General features: G+C 41.4%; 1 protein-coding gene across 2 annotated transcripts in view; it reads left to right on the plus strand.

Moving 5' to 3' along the window:
* gpr63 (G protein-coupled receptor 63) overlaps positions 1 to 23,762 on the plus strand; it is a 97,293-nt gene extending 73,531 nt beyond the window's left edge. Inside the window, exons 1-3 of one of the 2 annotated variants that reach the window (XM_048597384.1) lie at positions 5,136 to 5,167; positions 5,806 to 5,880; positions 22,282 to 23,762. In XM_048597384.1, the coding sequence (XP_048453341.1) occupies positions 22,449 to 23,696 (1,248 nt within the window). In that variant the 5' untranslated portion in view covers positions 5,136 to 5,167; positions 5,806 to 5,880; positions 22,282 to 22,448 and the 3' untranslated portion in view covers positions 23,697 to 23,762. Of the gene's footprint in view, positions 1 to 4,224; positions 4,302 to 5,135; positions 5,168 to 5,805; positions 5,881 to 22,281 lie in introns of those variants that run through there. The other variant, XM_048597383.1, reaches the window with a different exon arrangement.
* The last annotated feature ends 226 nt before the right edge of the window (positions 23,763 to 23,988 follow it).

Here is a 23,988-nt window from a genome sequence, read left to right on the forward strand (position 1 = left end):
GAGTGGGAGGCGGATAGAAGAGGGATAGAGGAGAGGATAGGTGGAGAGGAAACAAACAGGTCGAAGAGGCGGGGATGGAGCCAGTAAAGGTGAGTGTAGGTAGGGAGTTAGGAAGGGGATAGGTCAGTCCAGGGAGGACGGACAGGTCAAGGGGGCGGGATGAGGTTGGTCGGTAGGAGATGGAGGTGCGGCTTGAGGTGGGAGGAGGGGATAGGTGGGAGGAAGAACAGGTTAGGGAGGCAGGGACGAGCTGGACTGGTTTTGGGATGCGGTAGGGGGAGGGGAGATTTTGAAACTTGTGAAATCCACATTGATACCATTGGGCTGCAGGGTTCCCAAGCGGAATATGAGTTGCTGTTCCTGCAACCTTCGGGTGGCATCGTTGTGGCACTGCAGGAGGCCCAGGATGGACATGTCGTCTGAGGAATGGGAGGGGGAGTTGAAATGGTTTGCGACTGGGAGGTGCAGTTGTTTATTGCGAACCGAGCGTAGGTGTTCTGCAAAGCGGTCCCTGAGCCTCCGCTTGGTTTCCCCGATGTAGAGGAAGCCACACCGGGTACAGCGGATGCAGTATACCACATTGGCAGATGTGCAGGTGAACATCTGCTTGATGTGGAAAGTCTTCTTGGGGCCTGGGATGGGGGTGAGGGAGGAGGTATGGGGGCAGGTGTAGCACTTCCTGCGGTTGCAGGGAAAAGTGCCGTGTGTGGTGGAGCTGGAGGGGAGTGTGGAGCGGACAAGGGAGTCACGGAGAGAGTTGTCCCTCTGGAAAGCAGATAAGGGTGGGGAGGGAAAGATGTCTTTGGTGGTGGGGTCGGATTGCAGATGGCAGAAGTGTCGGAGGATGATGCGTTGGATCCGGAGGTTGGTGGGGTGGTACGTGAGGACGAGGGGGATTCTTTTTTGGTTCTTATTGCGTGGACTCCCCCTCCCATTCCTCAGACGACATGTCCATCCTGGGCCTCCTGCAGTGCCACAACGATGCCACCCGAAGGTTGCAGGAACAGCAACTCATATTCCGCTTGGGAACCCTGCAGCCCAATGGTATCAATGTGGATTTCACAAGTTTCAAAATCTCCCCTCCCCCTACCGCATCCCAAAACCAGTCCAGCTTGTCCCTGCCTCCCTAACCTGTTCTTCCTCCCACCTATCCCCTCCTCCCACCTCAAGCCGCACCTCCATCTCCTACCGACTAACCTCATCCCACCCCCCTGACCTGTCCGTCCTCCCTGGACTGACCTATCCCCTTCCTAACTCCCACCTACACTCACCTTTACTGGCTCCATCCCCGCCTCTTCGACCTGTTTGTTTCCTCTCCACCTATCCTCTCCTCTATCCCTCTTCTATCCGCCTCCCACTCTCTCCCTATTTATTTCAGAACCCCCTTCCCCTCCCCCTTTTCTGATGAAGGGTCTAGGCCCGAAACGTCAGCCTTCCTGCTCCTATGATGCTGCTTGGCCTGCTGTGTTCATCCAGCCCTGCACCTTGTTGTCTCGGATTCTCCAGCATCTGCAGTTCCTACTATCTCTCACTCATGTCCTCTGCTTGCCCCAGAAGTATTCCTTTATTACTTTTAAAGTTTTCATTATCCATGTTTACCATCAGCACTGTAATTTAGTTCAAGGATGATGGTGTCAGCTATGGCTCACTTGGCACCATTTTTGCTTCTGAATCAGATGGTTGTGAGTTCAAATAAAACAGTTTGGTTCTGGGGGAGTACTGCACTGTTGGAGATGCTGGCTGCCAGATGAGATGTTAAAAAGAAAGGCACAGCTACCTTTGTCAGGTGAATGTACAAGTTTGCAGTGCAAGGGTGCTTTACCTGGTGTCTCAAGTTAATGTCTTCTTTCATTATTCGTGCAGCTAATTGATGCATTGACAAGGTATTTAAGTTGTATTTTTCACCAAGTATTCAAATAATGACATACTAAAGAAGTTGCTGGAATGCTGTTTAAAAAACCTAGTTTTGCTTAACTAAGCAGTTACTTGAGCTTTAGACTCATACTCAAGGCTTACATTTGACGTTTTTCATTATTGTTCGATCTGACATTTCATTGCTTGTTAAACTCCTTGTGGATGGCCGAGCTTACCTCATTAATATTCAGTCTTCTGTCTAATGAAGTTTGCCAAACACTCTCCACGTGCGACATGGTGAGTTTCTCCCTAGGCAACAGGGAGTTTCCAATTAAGGGAATTATTGCTTGTTAAACTCCTTGTGGATGGCTGAGCTTACCTCATTAATATTCAGTCTTCTGTCTAATGAAGTTTGCCAAACCAACTAGATGTCAAGAAATCTTAAGATGAAAACCAGAGCAGGTTTCTGGGGAATTCAGCTTGTTGCTTGCTCCAAATGACCTTCATGTTGGACACTGGACACCAGTATTTCCAGGCATGCTCCATGGGCACCAGCCATGTGTACCACACATCCAGTAAAACTGGCGTCTGCATTTCGCCCACCTCTGAGAACTGTCATGGCCATCACTGATGCACTTACAGGACAAATCAGCACTCCAGGGTTTCACCTTGGGTTGCATCGGCAACTCCCATTGTAATGCTGCAGCAAGGACGCTGCACTCAGGGACACACACAGAGCTCATGGACTGGACCCGGCTGAATCTCCGGGATATTTGCTCTCTGCCATAGCTTTCGCTCACTCTGAGCTTACACTGGGGCTCTGGAATCCCTTCCTTGCAGTGATTTGCCTTACCATTTTCTGCTTTGTGCCCTAAGCCACAAATACCAGGTTCATAAAACTACTGTCTTACCTTACCATTTAGTGCTGATACTGACCCAGGAAGCTGGCCATGGTTATCCGCAGGTGTCAGTCAAGTCTAGGGGATTAGCCTTCACTCTGGGATCCCGGCACAGTAAGTCAAGGGCAGCTACTGATATCAGTCCGGAGGCTTGGAAATGTCAGTCAGCCACGTGGGGTGCTCAGAGTCAGGTTGGTCTCCACATAAGAGGTTGGTCAGTGCGCCTCCTGTCTTGACTCTTTCTGCTCTGTTGAGGGCTGTTTCCATCCTGGAATGAGAGAGAGGAATAAACTAAGGGAGATGAAAGTGGGTGGCCCAACTGTTACTTTTGGTGCAGGCAGGGAAGTGTCCCAAGTAAGTATGCTGGCAGCGTAAAAGCAATACAGGGTTAGTGCTGCCAGGGGTTCAAGAAGATGACAGTGAGGGAGGAAAGATGTTACAGGCAATAGTGAGAGTGGTAGAGCATGAGTCTTGGTGAGTAGTGGGTACAGTAGCAGAGACAGAGTGAGTATAAGGTATCAGAGAGAAGATGGTGGTGCTTACACTGGCAGAGTAGTGAAGGTCATTGACTTTCTCCATACAGTGCTGTGCATTCTTTCAGACAACTAAGACTGTAATACGCCAGGTGCCTATCTTGGATCAGGCTGGCATGGTCTGGTTTCTTGGCCATACTGCTGATCCTGGAGCAAGAGAATGCTCCATGTTTGCAACATCCCATCCAGCAGTAACACCAGGTCCCTGCCTGTAGAGAGGCTCACCAACTTCCCTCAATCAGTGACATGCAGGTAACTGTTAGGAACTGTGCAGGGCAGCTCCAGGGACACAACAGGTTTTTAAAGATGGCGCAAGTGCAAAGGTTTCTAGTGAATTTCAGGATATCCATTGAGTCGCGAGTTGTTCTGGGAATGTTTTCTGGTAAGATGGGGCCAGAATTAGACGTAGGCACAGAACAGGTAGCTGCTACAGTGAATTTGTCTTGATGCAGTGAGAAAATTCACTAGGTCTTACAGTGAAAAGCCCCCCAGAAAACTTGATATATATCTCTTGGCTAAGTCCAAGTTGTAAACTTCAATCCAGGAAGTCTGAAAATCCTGTTGCATTTGAATTTTGGCTAAACTGTAAACAATAAGCAGGTGTAAATTCCACTGATAGTTCTGTCTCAAAATGCCCAAGAGAGGGCCCCACCCAAGGATGTTCAATTAGGAATTTTCCAAAAAACTTATGGCCGTCTGGTCAGAAATTGCAGAAGTAGCCACCTTATTTGTCTCCATTTTCATAATATAAGACAAATCCAAAAAATTGTATGGTGAATGCAGGCAATGTTTAAATGTAAGGAGAGAAGATGCCTTCACAGGATTTGATTTCACTTTTTAATATTGTTTTCCACGATATTTAATCTTCATTTGCATTTGTTCTCTTTATCCATCCCATAATTCATTTCTGATGATCATTTATTCTGCTTTTCTTTCAGACGGAATTGTTCTTGCATCATCATTAAACTTTGCAGCCGGATGAAATGCAGACATCCCTGAGAAATGGAGGACGAGGGTAAGCATAGAATTAAAAAGACACAAGAAATAAAGACAGATTGACGATGGGGTTTTGCAATGATACAATTGGCAGAAATAGAGGCCATAATTTTAAAGATTCAGATGCTCCATTTGCAAACTGGAATTTCATGTTCTACAAACTTGTGTCAACAAAAGTACTGCATAACATATTGAGTGTTGTATTACTAGACTTGCTGCTAATATTTTGATTCCATTTTCTAATTCAGTGATTAACGATAATACAACAGAACATAACAGGTCTTTAAATCCTAGGAAGGCCAAATTGGAATTCCTGTGTAAGTTTGGAAAATAAATATTCAACTATAACTATTCCCAATTATGTAATGTTTTAATTAATTATTCACATAATTTAATGCTCTGCACATCAGAGCTCAAATTGCACAGGGACAGCGGATGATTTTTTTTTCTCTATTCACTCGTGGGACGTGGGCATTGCTGGTTGGGCCAGCATTTATTGCCTGTCCCTAGTTGCCTTTGAGAAGGTGGTGAGTTGCCTTCTTGAACTGCTGCAGTCCATGTCGATAGACTCTTAAAACCGTTAGGGAGGGAATTCCAGGAATGGCAATATATTTCCAAGTCAGGATGGTGAGTAGCTTGGAAGGGAATTTGCAGTTGGTGGTGTTCACATGTATTCCCAGTTGGAGTTGTTTGTTCAATTACAGGCAGCTTCTATCCCATGCTTGCTGCTGATAGGTTCAACTTGTCTGCAGCAAACACATGTGAGAGCCAGCCGGTGATTGGAGCAAAAAGGTGCTGCTGACAGCAGGCACCAAGGCTGGAAATATCAGGGAATGAGAGAACAGGAATGCAGGTTGCTGAGGAGCAAAACTGGGGAGGACTGAGGTGGGGGACCACGACCTGTAGAATGAGGACTGAAACTGGGGCACAGATAGTGTGGCTTGGGGTCCTGGAGGTGAAGTGAGGTTCCAATGTTGAAGAAGAGAGCAAGTGGAGGGAAAAGGGAGTTTGCAAACTCTGGTAGGGGAAGTAGGCAGCTGCAGAGTAGAGGGAAAGGGCAGGGGAGCTGTTGTGAAGCAGAGAGAGAGAGGGAGAGAGTGAGCCCTGCAAATGGAAGGAAGAACAGCAAAGTGCAGAGAGAAATGGTATCTGAAAAATGGAAGGATTGCTGCAAAGTGGAGGGAGAGAGGGGTATTCTGCAAAGTAGTGTGACAGTGGGTCTAAAAGGTGGGGGAGAGGAGGCTGTAAAGGGTGAAGAAGACCTCAAAGGGGAGAGAAACTGCAAAAAGGAAGAAAAAGTTTTAAATTATGTAACAAGTGAATACACAGCAAACTGGGAATAGGAAAACAGGTAGTAAATTCTGAGCAAGTTAATGAAGAGTTTTCTCGTTAAAATTAAGAGTTCAACAGCTATTATATGGGGGGAAATGTAGTAAATGCTCTTGTAATGAACACTTTGAGAATTGCATAAAATTATGCTAAACAGTTTTATTCAATAAGGATTTTTATTTGTGTGTCTTAAGTACAATGAACTATTTGAGGTACATTGACTGCATTAGGGACAACGTACAACCTGTGAGCTCACCAGTCTGCATAAGGTATGTTTTGGGTGACAACTTATTGTAAATAGAAATATTTATCAGCTTTTTAAACAGATATATTTGTTACTAACTTACGCCAGCAGTCCTGTGCCAATTTAAGTGCTGCCATGTCTTGGAAATTAATGTTTTCCTTACATGTTGTGGCTTCAAGTTTAATCATGTAGTGTTAAATTGTTGAGGATGTTGATGAATTCTTTTAATTCTGCTTTTTTATGAGTCTAAATACTACATATATCAGTATAAAAGTGCAAATAGTATTGCTTCAACGTGGACGCACCACCTCATGAAGAATTATTTAGATTGCAAAAAGGCCTCCTGAAGAACAAAACATAAGCCCCAAAAATCAAGAAGTTGCCCTTGAGAAATCTCAAGAAGCCTTTTTTTAAAAAAAAATTTGCATCCTGCTGTGCATTCAATCTCTGTGTGCAAAGCTTATTATCTTAACAAAGGTAAAGGACCAGTTTAATCTGCTATCTCTATAGATGTTCCAAATTAATGGTTACCCAAAATAAAGAGGAATTAAATGCCTGCCAATTAACAGTTAGTACTAAGAAGAACATCTGTTTTGTGAATAGCTGTGAAACGATAACTTGAGTTATGAACATTAAAGCCTGTTATATTAACTGGCTATAGTTGTTGCACAAATGTAATTTCTGCAGTTCTTGGGCTTACATGACTTTGGGTGATAAGTTAGATTATCATATAAGAATCTAGTTAGTAAAGATTATCACCTCAATTAGGCTCTTTACAGACAAATATTTAACAGCTCTCTCGATATTTAGAATTTGACGGTTAGACTACTGTATATTATTGGACTGCTGAAGTAAGAAATCCTTTTTTCACTTCATGAATTGATCTTTAGCTAGTTTGTGTCAACAGGGACACAACTGGGTGAGGTAGTCTGTCTCAGTGTTCCTATGTTGTGGAATGTTTGCTATCCAGTGACCCCTGCTGAGAAGTATCTGCATATCTATTGCAGCTAGGACTAGTCTTAGACATCGTACTGTCTGTAATTGAATAGCTTGAGAGATAGTAGGAACTGCAGATGCTGGAGAATCTGCGATAACAAGGTGTAGAGCTGGATGAACACAGCAGGCCAAGCAGCATCAGAGGAGCAGGAAGGTTGACGTTTCGGGCCTAGACCCTTCTTCAGAAATGGAGGAGGGGAAGGGGATTCTGAAATAAATAGGGAGAGAGGGGGAGGCGGATAGAAGATGGATAGAGGAGAAGATGGGTGGAGAGGAGACAGACAGGTTAAAGAGGCGGGGATGGAGCCAGTAAAGGTGAGTGTAGGTGGGGAGTTAGGGAGGAGATAGGTCAGTCCAGGGAGGACGGACAGGTCAAGGGGACGGGATGAGGTTAGTAGGTGGGAGGAAGGACAGGTTAGGGAGGCGGAGACAAGCTGGGCTGAATAGCTTGGATGGTTTTGGATTACAAGGGAAGAAAGGACATTTAGACATGGTTCCGGAGGACTGTTGAGATATGTAACTGAACTCAGTAGAAGTTGTAAGTTCAAAAGAGATGGGGAGATGTACAGATCAAACAATTCGGTGCCATCTGAATGCACAAGTTAAGAAAACTAAGATTTCAGAATTAATTTTGATTTGAGTGTTATCAGTTTGAAGGCATTTTCTAAATTGATTAGCTGGATAGTTGTGTCAATTTATTTAAAAATACATATTACTTTGGAATCGTAATATTAAAACAGGCTATTTGACTCAGTGATAGTGTTAAATTAACACTCAACCAATTGTGCTTTGTTCTTCCTAAATCTTAAAATGTCATGAGCAGGCACTAGGATGCATAATTGCCTGTTCATGAATAGTCAGAGTTATATACAACACTCTCTGCCACAAATATGACATTGCATTCTTCACTTTCGGTTACTTAGCTAATTCTTTATTCCCTTTCCTTTCTGTTCCAAGTCTGAATAATGGGCTTTCAGTGGTTTAATACAAACTGAGAAAGCTTACTCCCATACCGTTTGTCTGGCTTTCTTTACCTTGTTTTTTATTTCAAACATATACTTTATTCATAAAAAAACTCTTTGTGTATATACATTGTCACAAATGCAGTTTGGTTCTTTACAGTAACATATTAAGTAAACAATCAAACATTTGAGTTTGACTAATTCCCAACAAACCAAAGGCATCTCTTACACATACAAGACTATATTTACATGCGTTAAAGCATTGGGAGGAATAACTGAACAGACCCCCATTTACCTTCAGCAGGAAAACCTTAGGTGGTGGTCTTTCCCCACTGTGCCTCAGCGGCAGCTGCCCCAACCTTTCGAGTGTCCCTCAGCGCATAGTCCTAGATCTTGGTATGTGCCAGTCTGTAACACTCGGTCAAGGTCAACTCCTTGTTCTGGAAGACCAACAAGTAAGGGTAAAGTGTAAAAAGAATGAAGCCCTGATTTACTGATTTGAAGCAGATGAGAGGTTGAGATTATGAAACCTAATTTTGAAGGCTGGTACTGCTGGAGTGTATAACAGAGACCAAAAAGGACTGCATTTCATAAGGACCATAATAGTTATTTTCAAAGGCAAAGATTTTCTTAATTTCCCTTCTTAGCATGTACACAAATGCATGAGTAATTTGTGACTTGCGCAGAGATTTTTAATTCATACCTGAATGTTTAAAAGACAGTAATTTAGCTGAATTCAGATGCTGAATAGTTTTGTTTGTTTATTTCTGTGTTTGCTCTAGTTGTCAGCGCAGACACAGACCCCTTGGGCGTTACATCACAATGATTAGGAGGTTCACAAAATATAAGGATATCAGTAACAAATGCATTATAAGTATATATTATGCAAATTAGATTCTATTAAGATAATTATATTTGTTGAACATTTGATAAAATTCACATGTTTTGAAATTTCTGTACAAATCTGCCTGAAACAGATTTATGTAAAAGAATGGTTTATGAGTGACACACCTGATCAAATCTTTTGAAGAGGTGACCAAAATATTGGGCATGAATTTATTTATATAGTTTTCAAGAATGCATTTGATAGAGTCCTTCATAAGCGCTTGTTATCTAAAGTTGAAGCTTGTGGCATTAAAGGCAGAAAGAAGAATTATTGATTAAGATGATTGTGCAATTATTGAGATCACGCTATATGATCGTGGGTGGCATGGTGGCTCAGTGGTTAACAGTGCTGCCTCACACCACCAGGGACCCAGGTTCCATTCCGCCCTTGGGCGATTATCTGTATGAAGTTTGCATGTTCTCCCTATGTCTGTGTGGGTTTCCTCTGGGTGCTTCAGTTTCCTCCCACAGCCCAAAGATGTGCAGGTTAGATGGATTTGCCATGCTAAATGGCCCATAGTATCCAGGGACGTGTAAGTTAGGTGGATTAGCCATGGGAAATGTGGAGTTACAGGTAAACGGTGGTGGAGGTGGGTCTAGATGGGATGCTGTTTGGAGTGTCAATGTGGACTTGATGGGCTGAATGGTCTGCGTGAACGCTGTAGAGATTCTATTTGAGATGCATGATATTCTTCCATTCTCAGTATTAGGTCTAATATCTAAATTGAGGGAGAAAAGAAACGGTATTGTTTGGTGACAAGTAGAGAGGGCCTTTTCTCCAGACTTATTCAGATTAATTATGTAACTGATTGGGATATACCACAGATGTTTACGTGGATGTATGTAGGTTAATGTATAACAGAGGGGATGGCCAAGCATGTGTAGTAGGTTAGTGGAAATTTGGGAACTGGGCTGAACCATCAAAGTTAAACAAATTACTTCAAATAAGAGGGATACATTTAAATATCAGCAGGATTAATACACCCAAACTAGTTTCAAACAAAAAAAAACAAAAATTGGATGTCAAATGACCTTAGAAGCATTCACACAAATACAGACAGGTCTGTTTCAGTCAGTAGTTATATAATATTATACAAATCACTGTCCATTTTTCCGACCTTGGAAGTGATGGTGGCACCATAAGTCTATTTTGAACAAGCATTTAGTGTTTCTAGATGCCACTGCAAAAGCAAATACGAAATGGAAGGCGTCAGAAGGAAATTAAAAATCTGAAGCATTTTAATATTTTATATTGATTGCTGCTGTTTCAGTGGCCTCAAGATTTAATAGATGAGAGAGATAGAGTTGGCAGGGATTCAAAAATCTGGAAATGTATTTGAGTGTCCCACTTTGGTGATGTGAGATACTCCAAAATATTCATATCAATCTTCCACACTGCAACTGGATCAAAAAATACTGATGAGGTCCTGCCTTGAGCTTTTGACATGTCTCCCATGTCACCAATCTTAACAGGTATGTCAGTTGCTCTTGACATCTTCCCCACTCTCCCATAAAAATATGAACCATATCTCACTTTTTTCTTGCCTTGTGTTCTGGAAATTCTATTTATTCATTGTCCTTGGTTAAATGGAGATATTTATAGGTTTTCCATTGGAAATATATTTGGATTTACGCATTGGGGTAGAACAGCAGAGTTGGGGCTGTTACAAAAAACCAAACCCTCCCACGGGCGTAAGCAGTCAGCAACCTGGGATTTTCACAGAGGCGTCCCCTTAATTGCTTAGAGACAGGGTCCCTGCCCAATTAAAAGTGGGGGATGAGTTCTCAACTTGAGGGCCAATCCGACTTGAGAACTGCAGACTGTCATGGAGAGTAATTAACTGAAAGGGTGTTTCATTGAGGTCCCTTCAATGTAAAAATTTAATTAAAAAAAGACTAGAAGCTGGATAACCCTGAGAGAAGTGGATATGCTGCAGAATCCCTCCACAAGGCAACCTTGGATCTTTAGGCCTACTGAGCAGTGTCTCCCCTATGGTTGCCCCACCCTGACCATTAGAAAACTGGAGGCCAACTTTAAAATTCCAGTTGCCCTCTTTAGTGTGCTTGACAACACCTAGTGAGCCTAGTTGGCTACCCACATATCAGAACAGGCTGCTGTTGGTAAGAATGGCCAGTACTGGTGAAACGGGTGGGTAAACAAGCACACAGGATGGTATGCCATCTCTTTGCTCAGTCCAAAACCCCAGCCTGCTGGTATCGGTACATTTTTAGCTTGAAGAATTGGAGGAGGAGGTGAAGGAGTATAGAGAAAGGCCAAGGTCATCAGGCTGTACATCCAGCCTCTAGCATCTGTCCCTCGAATATACAGATACTTCTAATTCCAGTTAATCCATATTTGTAGAGGTTTTGCTTCACAAGAAACACCACTATTTATGTCTTGACACATAATTTGGAGCCCATATCCATAACAGCCTGTGAAAGTGAGCATTCCTCTAAATCTTTGTTAACACAGTGTGGAGCTGGAGGAACACAGCAGGCCAGGCAGCATCATAGGAGCAGGAAAGCTGACGTTTCGTGTCAGTACCTGTCATCAGAAGTGGGGAGGGGGAAGGGAGCTCTGAAATAAATAGAGAGAGGAGTGGTGGGGCTGGGGAAGGTAGGTGGGATGGTGATAGGTGAGTGCAGGTAGGCAGTAGTGGGGATTGGTCAGTGAGTTGGGAAGAGCGGATAGGTGGGAGAGAAGATGGACAGGTTGTGCCAGGTCAAGGAGTCGGGGATGAGAGGGAGGGTTGGTCATGGGATGAGGCCGGGTGTGGGGAGATTTTGAAACTAGTAAAGTCCACATTGAGACCATTGGGCTGTAGGCTCCCAAGGCGGAATATGAGGTGCTGCTCCTTCAGTTTCTGGGTGGCGTCATTGTGACAGGATGGACATGTCAACCAGGGAGTGGGAGGGGGAGTTGAAGTGGTTCGCAATTGGAAGGTGTTGTCATTTGTAGCAAACAGAGTGCAGATGCTCTACAAAGCGGTCTCCAAGCCTCCACGTGGTCTCACTGATGTAGAGGAGGCCACATCGGAACAGCAGATACAATATACCACATTAGCGGATGTGCAGGTGAACCTCTGTCTGATGTGGAAGTTTTTTTTGGTTCCTTGGTGGGAGATGTAGGGGCAGGTGTAGCACTTCCTGCGGTTGCAGGGAAAGGTGTGGGAGTGGTGGGGCTAGTGGGGTGTGTGGAGCAGACGAGGGAGTCGTGGAGAGTGTGGTCCCTACGGAAGGGAGATAAGGGTGGGGAGGGAAACATATCCTTGATTGTGGGGTCAGATTGCAGGTGGCAGAAGTGGCGGAGAATGATACGTTGAGTGTAGTATGTGATACGTGGGGACAAGGGGGATTCTGTCTTGGTTTTTGTTGCGGGGAGGGGATGTGAGGGCAGAGGTGTGAGAAAGGCAAGAGATGCGGGCGAGAGCATTTTCGACCACTGAAGGGGGGAAGCTGCGGTCCTTGAAATAAGAGGATATCTGGGAATATCAGGAGTGGAACGCCCCATCTTGGGAGCAGACGCGGCGGAGGCGGAGGAATTGGGAGTAGGGGTTCACATTCCTGCAGGAGGGTGGGTGAGAAGAGGTGCAGTCTAGGTGGCTGTGGGAGTTGGTGGGCTTGAAATAGATATCAGTTTCGAGGTGGTCACCAGAAATGGAGACAGAGGTTCAGGAAGGAGAGGGTGATACCAGAGATGGTCCAGGTGAACTTGAGGTTGGGGTGAAAGGTGTTAGTAAAGTTGATGGACTGTTCAAGCTCCTTGTGGGAGCACAAGGCAGCGCCAATACAGTCATTGATGTAATGGAGGAAGAGGTGGAGGATAGTGCCAGTGTGGCTGCGGAAGAGGGACTGTTCCTGGATCACCCAGGCTGCTTCTTGGGTCATCAATAACCGTATTCTTTTGGCTAAGTGCAGTTGCATTGTGCTGCAATTTTACTGAGTTTCAGAAAAGTGCAAAAAATATAGGTTCCATTTATGTGGCCATGTATGGTATTATAATGTCTGTGCAAGCATTGCATCAACCCTGTCTCGTTGCTCAATAGAAATGGATGCAACTTCCTAAAAGGGCAACTTTTTTTCATCCATAATTAGTGTAACATCCCACTAGGCCATAGGGATGCAGTACGGCTACTTAACAAGAGATATCCCTTCCAGATATGGCTCAAAACTCCTGTCTACTATTCATTACCAGTGGGTGCAACATGGAAAATGGAAGGCTGCAGAGTTTGCAACAAGAGTAATTCAGGTGGGCTTGAGAAAGATATCAAAAAGCGCTGAGCCTAGAGGGCAGCATTTCAGTTTGAGCTGGAGTAGTTGGACCAGCTGGTAGTCTGGTGTCAGCAAAGACATTGGTGGAATGGCTTGCAGGTAAGCAGGCATACTATCAAGCTGAGAGGATAGGGGCTGACCATTATGTTGGGACAGAATTGTTCATATGCTCTGTGTGTAGCCCATTGATTCATCACAAGGGCCACTTGTCTAATCCACCCTCTGACAGAGATGCCAAGCTTTGAGCTACTTTCTAGAGTCAGATTGAGTGATACTGCATCTTTGGGAAGACTGGGATCCTTTTTCTGACAAAGCACTGGATCCTGCCATTTTCATTGCTGCAAACAAAAGCAGAGTGGAGGTTTGGCTGCTGGAGGTGAAGAAATTAAGGAATTTTAGTATAAAGGAAAAGCAGAAGGAGGTGAGTACTACTGAAGGAAGCTTCAATTTGTCATGCAAAGGGTTTAGGACAAAGGAAATAAGGGGGACAAAAAAGGACGATAAGGTTAGAAAAAAAAACCCGAATTATCAGTACCAGCCTCCAGTGCATAAGGAGAACAGGTAAAGACCAGTAAGAATTTTCTGGGGAGAGCTTTTCCCTTTGTAATGGACTATGTATTAAATGTGGATATCGCAACCTGAAGGTGGGATTGTGATGTAAACAACACAATTATTTCTGCGTATTTTCTCTAATAGCAGAATGTATCAAGAACTGATTCAAGATTTAACAGCATCTTAGGTTTGCTTTACACATCCTCATCAGTGGTGTGACCTTTTGATCTCTTACTTATAAATTCTGTGTCTGATCCTATCTCTCTCACTAACACCTGAAGCAGCAAAGCTCCAAAAGCTTGTGTTTTCAAGTAAACCTTTTGTACTATAACCTGGTGTCGTGTGATTTCTGACCATTCCGTCCCAGTCCAGCACCGGCACTTCCACATCATGTATCAAGAAGTGCATTACATGGCTGAAGTAGTTAGTTCAAATCATTTAAGGTGCAAAGTGTTAGTGGCATTTTAAAAGTATAGTTATGACCTTTTGGCTCTTCAGTTATCCATGGGCAGCACGGTGGCTTAGTGGTTAGCACTGCTGCCTCACAGCTCCAGGGACCCGGGTTCAATTCCAGCCTCGGGCAATTGTCTGTGTGGAGTTTGCACATTCTCCCCATGTCTGCGTGGGTTTCCTCCCACAGTCCAAAGATGTGCAGGTTAGGTGGATTGGCCATGCTAAATTGCCTATAGTGTTTAGGGTTGTTTAGATTAGGTGGGTTATAGGGGGATGAGTTAGGGTGGGATGCTCTGAGGTTCGATGTGGACTTGTTGGGCCGAAGGGCCTGTTTCCACACTGTAGGGGTTCTATGATTTGTTATCACTGTCTTGCTTTCTATTTGAATCATTTGTCACAGAGGTGTGAATCTGTTCGACGATGCTAAGTCTGTAACGCTGACTGCATCACTGGACTTTATGCACAAAATTTGGACATGTTTAAACAATAAAAGTTTCATTTCCATCGCTTCCTGTTTGTTACATACTAAAAATGTCAGATGAATTCATTTACACTGCATTGCAGCAAATCAATCAGCTTGAAAATATCAGATTTCAGTCTGTGAATGTTATTTGTACAGTTATATTGTGCTTTAAATGTTCACCAGCAAAAGTGTAACAGCTATGATGGAAGAATGTATTTGAAAACCAAACCCTTCAGTATGAAAACAAGTACTGAAATATTGCCTGTCGGGGAAAACTGTAATCAAAAATCTTTTGTTATAAATGGAAGTGTCAAGTCAAGAAAAACCGAGATGTATTTTACTTTGTGTGGTAGAGAATGGACAATTTGCAATCATATGTTTGATTGCAAGATCATTACAGATAAGGAAATTTATTCTGCCCATGTTGCTAAAAATAGGTCCAACTCCTCATCCACTGTAGCATGCAATTGTTAAATTACACCCAGGTTTTTCTTTTACTGCAGTTCTATGGAAGGCCTCTTCATTTGTCAATTATACTTTGTGAAAATATTCATACGAAATCCAGTTTTTACCAGTTCAAAGCTGTTGCAGTGTAGATTTGAGTTATTTTGAGAGTTTACCTTCTAATGCAAGTTGTTGTTTTGTGTATCTTTATAAAACTGTCAATCAGACACATCTTTTGAGGGTAAAGGTCTCGGTCCAATTTTTACTCAAAACTTTACACTAAGGATTAGTCCTAAGGCTTTATAAGCCTCAATACGACTGCAAGATGTTGCAATTGTATTTGTGACTGCTATGCATCAAATTATATAAGTGTCTCATTCACATAAGTTCAATTATGTCTCTATACAGTTGTCACTCCACCATTCTTGGACAGTTTTTTTTCTTTTTCGAAATGTAATTGTAAACTTAATAATTGAGAGTTAAGTAAATGGTTCAATAATTAGTAGATCTTCATTATGGCTGGACTGAAAACAGGAAGTAGAGTTTTCTTCAAGTTTATTTGCTCTTTTTAATATATTTTGTCTTCCTCCATGGGCTCATTAGCTTTTCATCTTCCCTGGGGTGTACTTACTTCTTCTAGCTTCAGCAATGCTATGACTTGATTTTGCCATATAATTTTGTTTATAATATTACAGAATTCCTATTCAGATTTCATCTCACCACATTATTCATAAAACAACTAAAGAGGGAAGAGAATATGACAGATTTGACGTGTATTGCACTCTCCCACTCCAGGCAAATTGTTCATGGAATTCATAGTCATGTCAGGGATGAGACATTAATTGCATTGGAAGGTCTCTGTATTAACTGCCTGGGTGAATTCTAGGGTGAACCCAATTCTCTGGTTTGTTTGTCTGGACAATCGTTGAGCAATCAGAGTCAAGCTGCGTTGTTTAAAATTTAAAGCTTGATGGATAATTGTCAATCATAATTAACTGGTGTATTCTCCATAGGAATACCTCCTATCAACCAATCAGTAATAGAATCATAGAGATGTACAGCACAGAAACAGACTCTTCAGTCCAACTTGTCCATGCTGACCAGATATCCTAAATTAATCTCGTCCTGTTGCCAACATTTGGCCCATATCTCTTTAAATCCTTCCAATATATGTACCCGTCCAGATGCCTTTTAAATGTTGTAATTGTTCTCACCTCCACTACTTCTTCTGGCAGCTTATTCCATATACACACCACCCTCTGTGTGAAAAAGTTGCCCCTCAGGTCCCATTTAAATCTTTCCCCTCTGGTCCTAAACCTATGCCCTGTAGTTCTGGGCTTCCCTACCCTGAGGAAAAGACCTTGGCTGTTTATCCTATCCATGCCACTCAGGATTTTATAAACTTCTATAAAGTCACCTCTCCGCCTTCGATGCTGCAGGGAAAATAGCCCCAGCCTATTCAGCCTCTCCCTATAGCTCAACCTCTCCAGCCCTGGCAACGTCCCTGTAAATCTTTTCAGAGCCCTTTCAAGTTTCACAACATTCTTCCTATAGCAGGGAGACCAGAATTGAATGCAGTATTTCAAAAATGGCCTAACCAATGTCGTGTACAGCCTCAACATGACCTCCCAACTCCTACACTCAATGCACTGACCAATAAAGGCAAGTGTACCAAACGCTTCTTCAATTTTCTGTCTACCTGCGACTGCAAGGAACTTTCAAGGAACTATGAGCCTCCCACTCCAAGGTCTCTGTTCAACAATACTGTCATTACAGTGTATATATGTTGTTTCCCTTTTACTTTGGTATTTCTTCTGAATTGTATTGATAATCGTAAGATGAAAAGTGTGAATTTTCAGCAATACTCAAGTTCTGTACTACCTAACGACTATAACTGCATTGGAAGCAGTTCAGAGAAAGATTATTCAACTGATAGCAGGACCAGTAGTGGGTGTGGAGTTGTTGGTTATCTTATGCAGAAAAGTTGGAGATACTGGACGTACATCCATTAGGGTTCAGAAGAATGAAAGATGATCTTATTGAGAAACATATTATCTTGAGACGATGTATCAGCATGGATGCTGAAAGGAATGTTTCCCCTTTTGGGAGATATGAGAACTAAGAGACAGAATTTAAAAATAAGTGATCACCCTTTTAAGATGAGCATCTTTTACTCTCAGTGGATGAAGTATCATTGAAATTCTCATCCCCACAGAGTGGTGGAGGTGGGATCATTGAATATTTTAAAGTCAAAAATAGACTCTTGACGGAAGAGTTTTTGGGAGCAGTTAAAATGTATAATTTAGGGACACAGTCACAGCAGTCATGATTTTATTGAATCGAAGGCAAGTGAAAGGTTTGAATGGCCTACTTCTGCTCTGAATCTATCTGTTGATATTTAAATAAGGAGGAAAGGGATAGCTAAGAACAGTTAGGATATTTAGAAATTTTGCAGGTCATATTATGTTTCTGAAAGAAACTGGAACTTTTAAGTTGAATTTATGGCAAGTAATTATATTTTTAACGTGTACGTTTATAGGGGCTAGTAAGCCATTTCGGTGGGAAATTACATGATAAATTGCATTTTTTGCTGCTACACGATTTTTCAGATTATGGTGTGAAAAATAATTTGTGATAAACAATGGGAGAAACTGAAACTTGAGAGAAACTGTTTTCACCAATATGGCCAGCAGTAAATCTGTATTAATGTTAAACCAAAAAAGCTTATTCTTGGCCATCGAGGGAGGAGAACATTTAATAGATGACCATAAGCAGTTCAAAGGTCATGGCAGAGTGAAGAGTCACTAGAAAGTCTTTTACAATGTTATTCTGAAACATTTGTAAAATTATACATGAACATTGGGTTGATAATCATTAATCCTTTCAGTTTAATTCCAGCAAGCAGCCTCTGTACCTTCAGTGTATACCTGAGGTCTAGATAGCACTATTACCTAGGCCACCTTGCTGAACTACCTTTCATCATTCAGTTGGAGTTTGCCATATAATCCTCTCACCTTAGGGAACTAACTAAAGTTTGTTGTCAAAACATCCAATAAAACAGGATGCACACTAAAAACTATTTCTTGAATTCAAATCTGCAATATCATTTCTTAAAGCTAAACACAAAGCATACACAACTTTTGGAAATGAACTATTACAAATGGAGTTGCACAATAATTGCACAAACAAAGGTTGATAGGCAGTAGAACTTGAAATGCGTAATTGAAATTATAAGGGCAATTAAACAGTGAATTCAACAGAGACGGTGGAAACTTTTGTTTTTCTGTGAGGGTTGAGTTTGTTAGGAATTCCTTTCCTCAAAAGGCAATAGATGCAGAATCTTTGAATAGAGTTAACTAGATTCTTGATGACCAAAGGGTTGAAAGATTATTGGGATATGCAGGAATGTAGAGTTACTATTGAAATCAGATCAACCATGATCTTATTGAATGGCAGAACAGGCACAAAGGGCCGAGTGGCCTATTCTTTCTTGTTCGTATGTATGTAACTGGATGATGGATCAGCAAATCACAATGGAGATCGGTGTTTGAAACCATAATAATTTGATAGGTGAAATCAAGTAGTAACCACTTTTAACTGAATTTAACAGTAAGGTTTCCAGACTTTATGCAGCCACCTTTTATTGCACAGTTTGCTTGGGTTGATAATTTACCTTGCCTACAGCAAGGGGTTTAGCTTTTGGAATGTTAAGTTAATTAGTCCTTTCAGAAATAGCTAGTCACTTCACTTGGGGTCCTTAGTTCCAGCTGAATCCATCTTGTGCACAAGTATCTTGTATATTCTATCTTAAAATTGTTATCATTGATCTCTTACACTTGTAAGTGCCAAAATTATCTTTAGATATCTGAAACAAACACAGAAAATGCTGAAGAAACACAGCACCATCTGCAAAGAGAGAAAAAGAGTTAACGTTTCAGAAACAAAAACCAAACCCCTTTGCTAAATAAAAGCCAAAAGAACTGTGGATGCTTTAAATCAGAAACAAAAACAGAAGTTGCTAGAAAAACTCAGCAAGTCTGGCATCATCTGTGAAGAGAAATCAGAGTTAATGTTTCAAGTCGAGTGATCCTTCCTCAGAACCGAAGGTAGCTAGGAAAGTGCCGGTTTTTAGCAGTAGATAGGGTGGGGTTAGGGGTAAGGAATCAATGATAGGTGGGGATAATGCCCAAAGAGAGAGAAGAACAGTTGGATAGACAAAGGAGTGGATAACGATCTGGCTGGGAGGGTGAATAGCTGTTGATAGAGACTGTTAGTGGCTGACAATGGATTGTGTGTAATAGCAGACTGTGTGATCACAAGGCCTGGTGTGTGGGGGGTGGGGTCTGGGACATTGGAGAGTTCAAGCCCTAAAGTTATTGAACTCAACGTTAAGTCCTGAAGGCTGCAGGGTCCCGAAGTGGAAAATGAGGTGCTGCTCTTCCAGCTTTTGCTGAGCTATGCTGGAGCACTGCAGCAAGCCTGAGACACAGATATTGGCCAGGGAACAGGGTGTTGTGTTGAAGACACCTCATTGTCAGCCACTAACAGTCTCCATCAACAGCTATTCACCCTCCTAGCCAGATCATTATCCACTCCTTTGTCTGTCCAACTGCTCTTCTCTCTCTTTGGGCTCTATGCCCACCTATCATTTACCCCTTACCCCCTCCCCCCACCCTATCTTCTGCACTAAAGCTGGCATTATCCTAGCTCCTGTCAGTCCTGAGGAAGGGTCACTGGACCTGAAACATTAACTCTGATTTCTCTTCACAGATACTTCCAGACCTGCCAAGATTTTCCAGCAATTTCTGTTTTTGTTACTGATTTACAGCATCCGCAGTTCTTTTGGTTCTTATTTAGGAGTTAATGTTTCAGTTCTGTTATGACTCTTTTCGAAAAAGTTCTGAAGGCAAGTCATTTCGGATTTAAAACATAATTCTGTTTCTTTCTTTGCAGATGCTACCAGACTTGCTGAGTTTCTCAGTGTTTGTTTCAGATTTCCAGCATCCGCAGTATTTTGATTTTATCTCTGGACATGATGTCACATGTTTTGATTTCCTCTCTCTGTCTTAGATATATATTGTACTTATAAACTTACTTATTTTACACCTATGAGAAAACTGTTGCCACAGAAGACAACCAACATAATTGTACAACATTGAAGAAACTACATCTGACAAAAATAAAGAATCCAGCATGATTGAGAGACCATCTGAGGGTCTGCCAGGTACCTTATGTAATGCATAACATATTCACCGAAAGGCCCTATCAGTAAAATTGGCAAATTTGTATGCCACATGCTCAAAAGGTTGACCTTTCACTTAATGATTCTGGAATGTATCAATATTAATCAAACACAGACTTTCTTAAGCTTACATTTCTTCCTTTTAACAAAGGCTCCTGCAATGGACCAGTTAAAGCCATGACATATTAATGCTCCATGGATGCAGCTATCAATAATAGCTGTCTTAACACTAGGAAGAAATGGCCTGTAAATACATGAAGATATTTATTTGTTTAATTTTTTGGTTTTGCTTTTTCTGCTTTCATTTTAGTGAATGATATCTAATTGCATGACCATTTTAATGCTACAATTTGAGAATGTAATTAAAGTGATTTACAGGACATTTTTCCTATTAAGTACTGATAATAAACATTAAGCATATGGTATTTTTTCTAAAAGTTTTTATTCTAATTTTGGCTTGGAATGAAAATATTTATTGTACGAAATCACACAGCATGTTGGATTTGATGTCAAATGTGGTGGTCTCAAACCTTGCTAGGTTTATTTATTTTGCCTGACTTGCTGTTTTTGATTTTTGAAAACAAATTTAATTAGTCTCTTTCCCAGGTAAGAAATATAAAATGTTAACAGTGTACATGTATCTTTTGCAGACCTCTTTCCACCTAATGCACTTCTATTTCCACCTCTTAAGAAGCTTCTTGAAATCTACCTCAATTGCTGTAATATCGTTTATGAGGTTTAGTTTCATTGTTATTTGTTAACACTCTTATGAAGTGCCTTGTGATATTTTATTACATTAAGGATGCTGTGTAAATAATTTTTTTTTGTAATCCTTCAACCACTTTGGTGCAGGCTGAAGTTATGAGGTTAATTTTAACAGTCTTCAAATACACAACCAGTTTTTATGATGAAAACAAAAGTGTGTTTTATAAACCCGTGTGTAATTACAATGAGTGACTTAGTTTTTATAGTGAGGCTTTTACTACACTCGCTTCTGTTGGAGATCAGTAGATAGCTCAGGGTTGCCAAATCCAATACCAGTTTTGAAACCATGGTTGAAAAATAATTAAAGAAACTCCAAGAGCTGCTTGAAGCTTTTTGCATTTGACAAATTATAATTTTTTTAAATTTACACAGTTGTGTAGTATAATGCATGCTAATGATGTTTTAAAGGACAACTTCTATTTTCTCTAAACTTGTGTTTTCACAATTTTATAATTTATAGTATATTCACATTTGCAGAGGGACATTTTCTTACAATGGATATTGTACAATACCTGTGTTTGTCCAGTTGTTTAATATCTAATCATAACAAGGAGAACAGTCAAGTGGTCTCCAATGAAGTTGACATGGCTTCAGGAAGATGACTTGCAAGAGGAGGTTGAAGTAATGCTCCATGCACACTTGATGATCCCCATCATTTTGGCTGTTGAAAGTTTTTTAAAAATGTGTCTGATTTGAAATGTGTAAAAACCCATTAGATGATGAGTCTCAAAGTAAATGTGAAATCTACAAGTAGAATTTCTGACTGCATCTTAAGAAGTAGTCATTCACCATAGAACGTCACCAATGATTTTCTGGCCCAACTTTCTTTTTCCCAGAAAATGGAAAAAGTAACAATTATCTAATTATGTTTGCAATGTTTTAATTCCCCTTCTCTGCATGATTTATTTTTTTCAAAAATGGCCGTAATCAGTACTTTCAGTAAAACTGAATGTGATAGTTAAATGTACCAATGCAAGACAGATTTTGGCCTGTAAGTAGTTCTGACCATCATCACCATCTGAGGAAGAGAGTAGAATAAATCTTTCTACAGTGTAACCATTCCTGTCTAGGCTCCTAACGGCAGTACTGTTCCAGTGCTTCAGAATTTTGTTAGGTTACATGTGATAATAACCTCTTGTGCTAGGAAATAGTCATACAGCATGGAAACAGACCCTTCGATCCAACCAGTCCATGCCAACCACTTTCCTAAACTAAACTAGTCCTACCTTTCTATATCCTTCTTAAACCTTTCCTCTTCATGTACTTATCCAAATGCTTTGGATTTAAACTTGATTGAGAATGTGAGTTTGCCAAGTGGTAACAAAGTATGAAGGAAGAATAGGCCTTCCAACAGTCATTGCATTGATGTGTGTTTTCCTTTTTCTTTTCCAGATTGTGAAACTTTGGAAACCAGTAAGACTCTAATCGATGATAGGTGGTAACTGCACAGCTTCTGGAAGAACCTGCTATTCCAACCAACATGTAACTGTCACTAATTGTACTTGATTGGTGGTGCAAGATGATGTCTTTACAGTTTGGCCATTGGTCCTAGTATAACAATGGTTTATTCTCCTCTTTTGACTGCACATGCAGGGACCTCAAATAGCACAATTGTCACTTCTGAACATGCCTATTTCAACTCTTCAGCACATGCTATAATTCACAATGAGGTGGAACTCTCTGTTGCTGAAGGATCTGCCACTTACAGAACTACAGAAGGTAACTCCATGGAAAATAGCACAGCAATTCCCACTCAGTCAGACTATGGGGGTATAGGCCTTCCTCTGCAGGTCCTCCTTTCTGCCATGATGGTGGTAATAGGTTTAATTTCTTTCCTGGGAAACTTTATTGTCTGTCTCATGGTCTATCAGAAAGCAGCAATGCGATCAGCTATTAATATCCTTCTGGCAAGTTTAGCCTTTGCAGACATGATGCTTGCTGTAATGAATATGCCCTTTGCCCTAATCACTGTTAATACTACACACTGGATCTTTGGTGATATTTTTTGCAGAGTGTCAGCCATGTTTTTCTGGCTTTTTGTGATAGAAGGAGTTGTTATCTTGCTTATAATTAGCATTGATCGCTTTCTCATCATTGTTCAACGTCAAGACAGATTGAACCCTTACCGTGCTAAGCTGCTCATTGCCATCTCATGGGGTATGGCATTTTGTATGGCCTTTCCCCTTGCCGTTGGTAGTCCACATCTGCCAGTGCCATCTCGTGCTCCACAGTGCGTATTTGGATATTCTACAGATCCTGGTTATCGGGCTTATGTCCTGTTAATAATAATTATGTTCTTCTTCATCCCATTCATGCTGATGTTGTACTCTTTTATGGGTATCCTCAACACGGTCCGACATAATGCCATTCGGATCCATAGCAGCTCAGATAGCATTTGTTTGGGCCAAGCCAGTAAGCTTGGACTCATGAGCCTGCAGAGACCCTGCCAGCTAAGCATTGACATGAGCTTCAAAACACGTGCCTTCACTACCATCCTGATCCTCTTCATTGTCTTCACCTTCTGCTCAGTGCCATTCACCACATACAGCCTTGTTTCTACTTTCAGCAGTAGTTTTTATCATAAAGGTAACTTTTTTGAGATAAGCACGTGGCTCCTTTGGTTAACCTACCTCAAATCTGCACTCAACCCATTAATTTACTATTGGAGGATTAAAAAATTCCGTGATGCTTGCTTAGAGCTGATGCCAAAAACCTTTAAGTTCTTGCCTCAGCTACCTGGACGTACCAGAAGGCGAATTCGTCCAAGTGCCATTTACGTTTGTGGAGAGCATCGATCTGTGGTTTAAGATAGAAGACCCTGTACATTGTTTCAAATAGCATCTTTACTGCCATCACATAACTTGCCAATTAATTTCCCCATGCTTTCCTTCTCCTTCAAAACACTGGATTTTACATTTTAAATACAGATGTAGCTACATTCTCTGTAGTTGCAAACATTTCTTCAAAATAGTGAATGAATGTTTTTACAGTGTAAATTTGAAAATATTGCCTGTGCAATTTGTATACTTTTTGGATACTTTGTAAGATTCAGTCGAGCTCTGCTTCAAAGCTTGTGGATTGTTGTTCATTGGTTTGATG

The sequence above is a fragment of the Rhincodon typus genome, chromosome 5 (genome assembly GCF_021869965.1).
Source record: "Rhincodon typus isolate 14 chromosome 5, sRhiTyp1.1, whole genome shotgun sequence".
NCBI lineage: Eukaryota > Metazoa > Chordata > Chondrichthyes > Orectolobiformes > Rhincodontidae > Rhincodon > Rhincodon typus.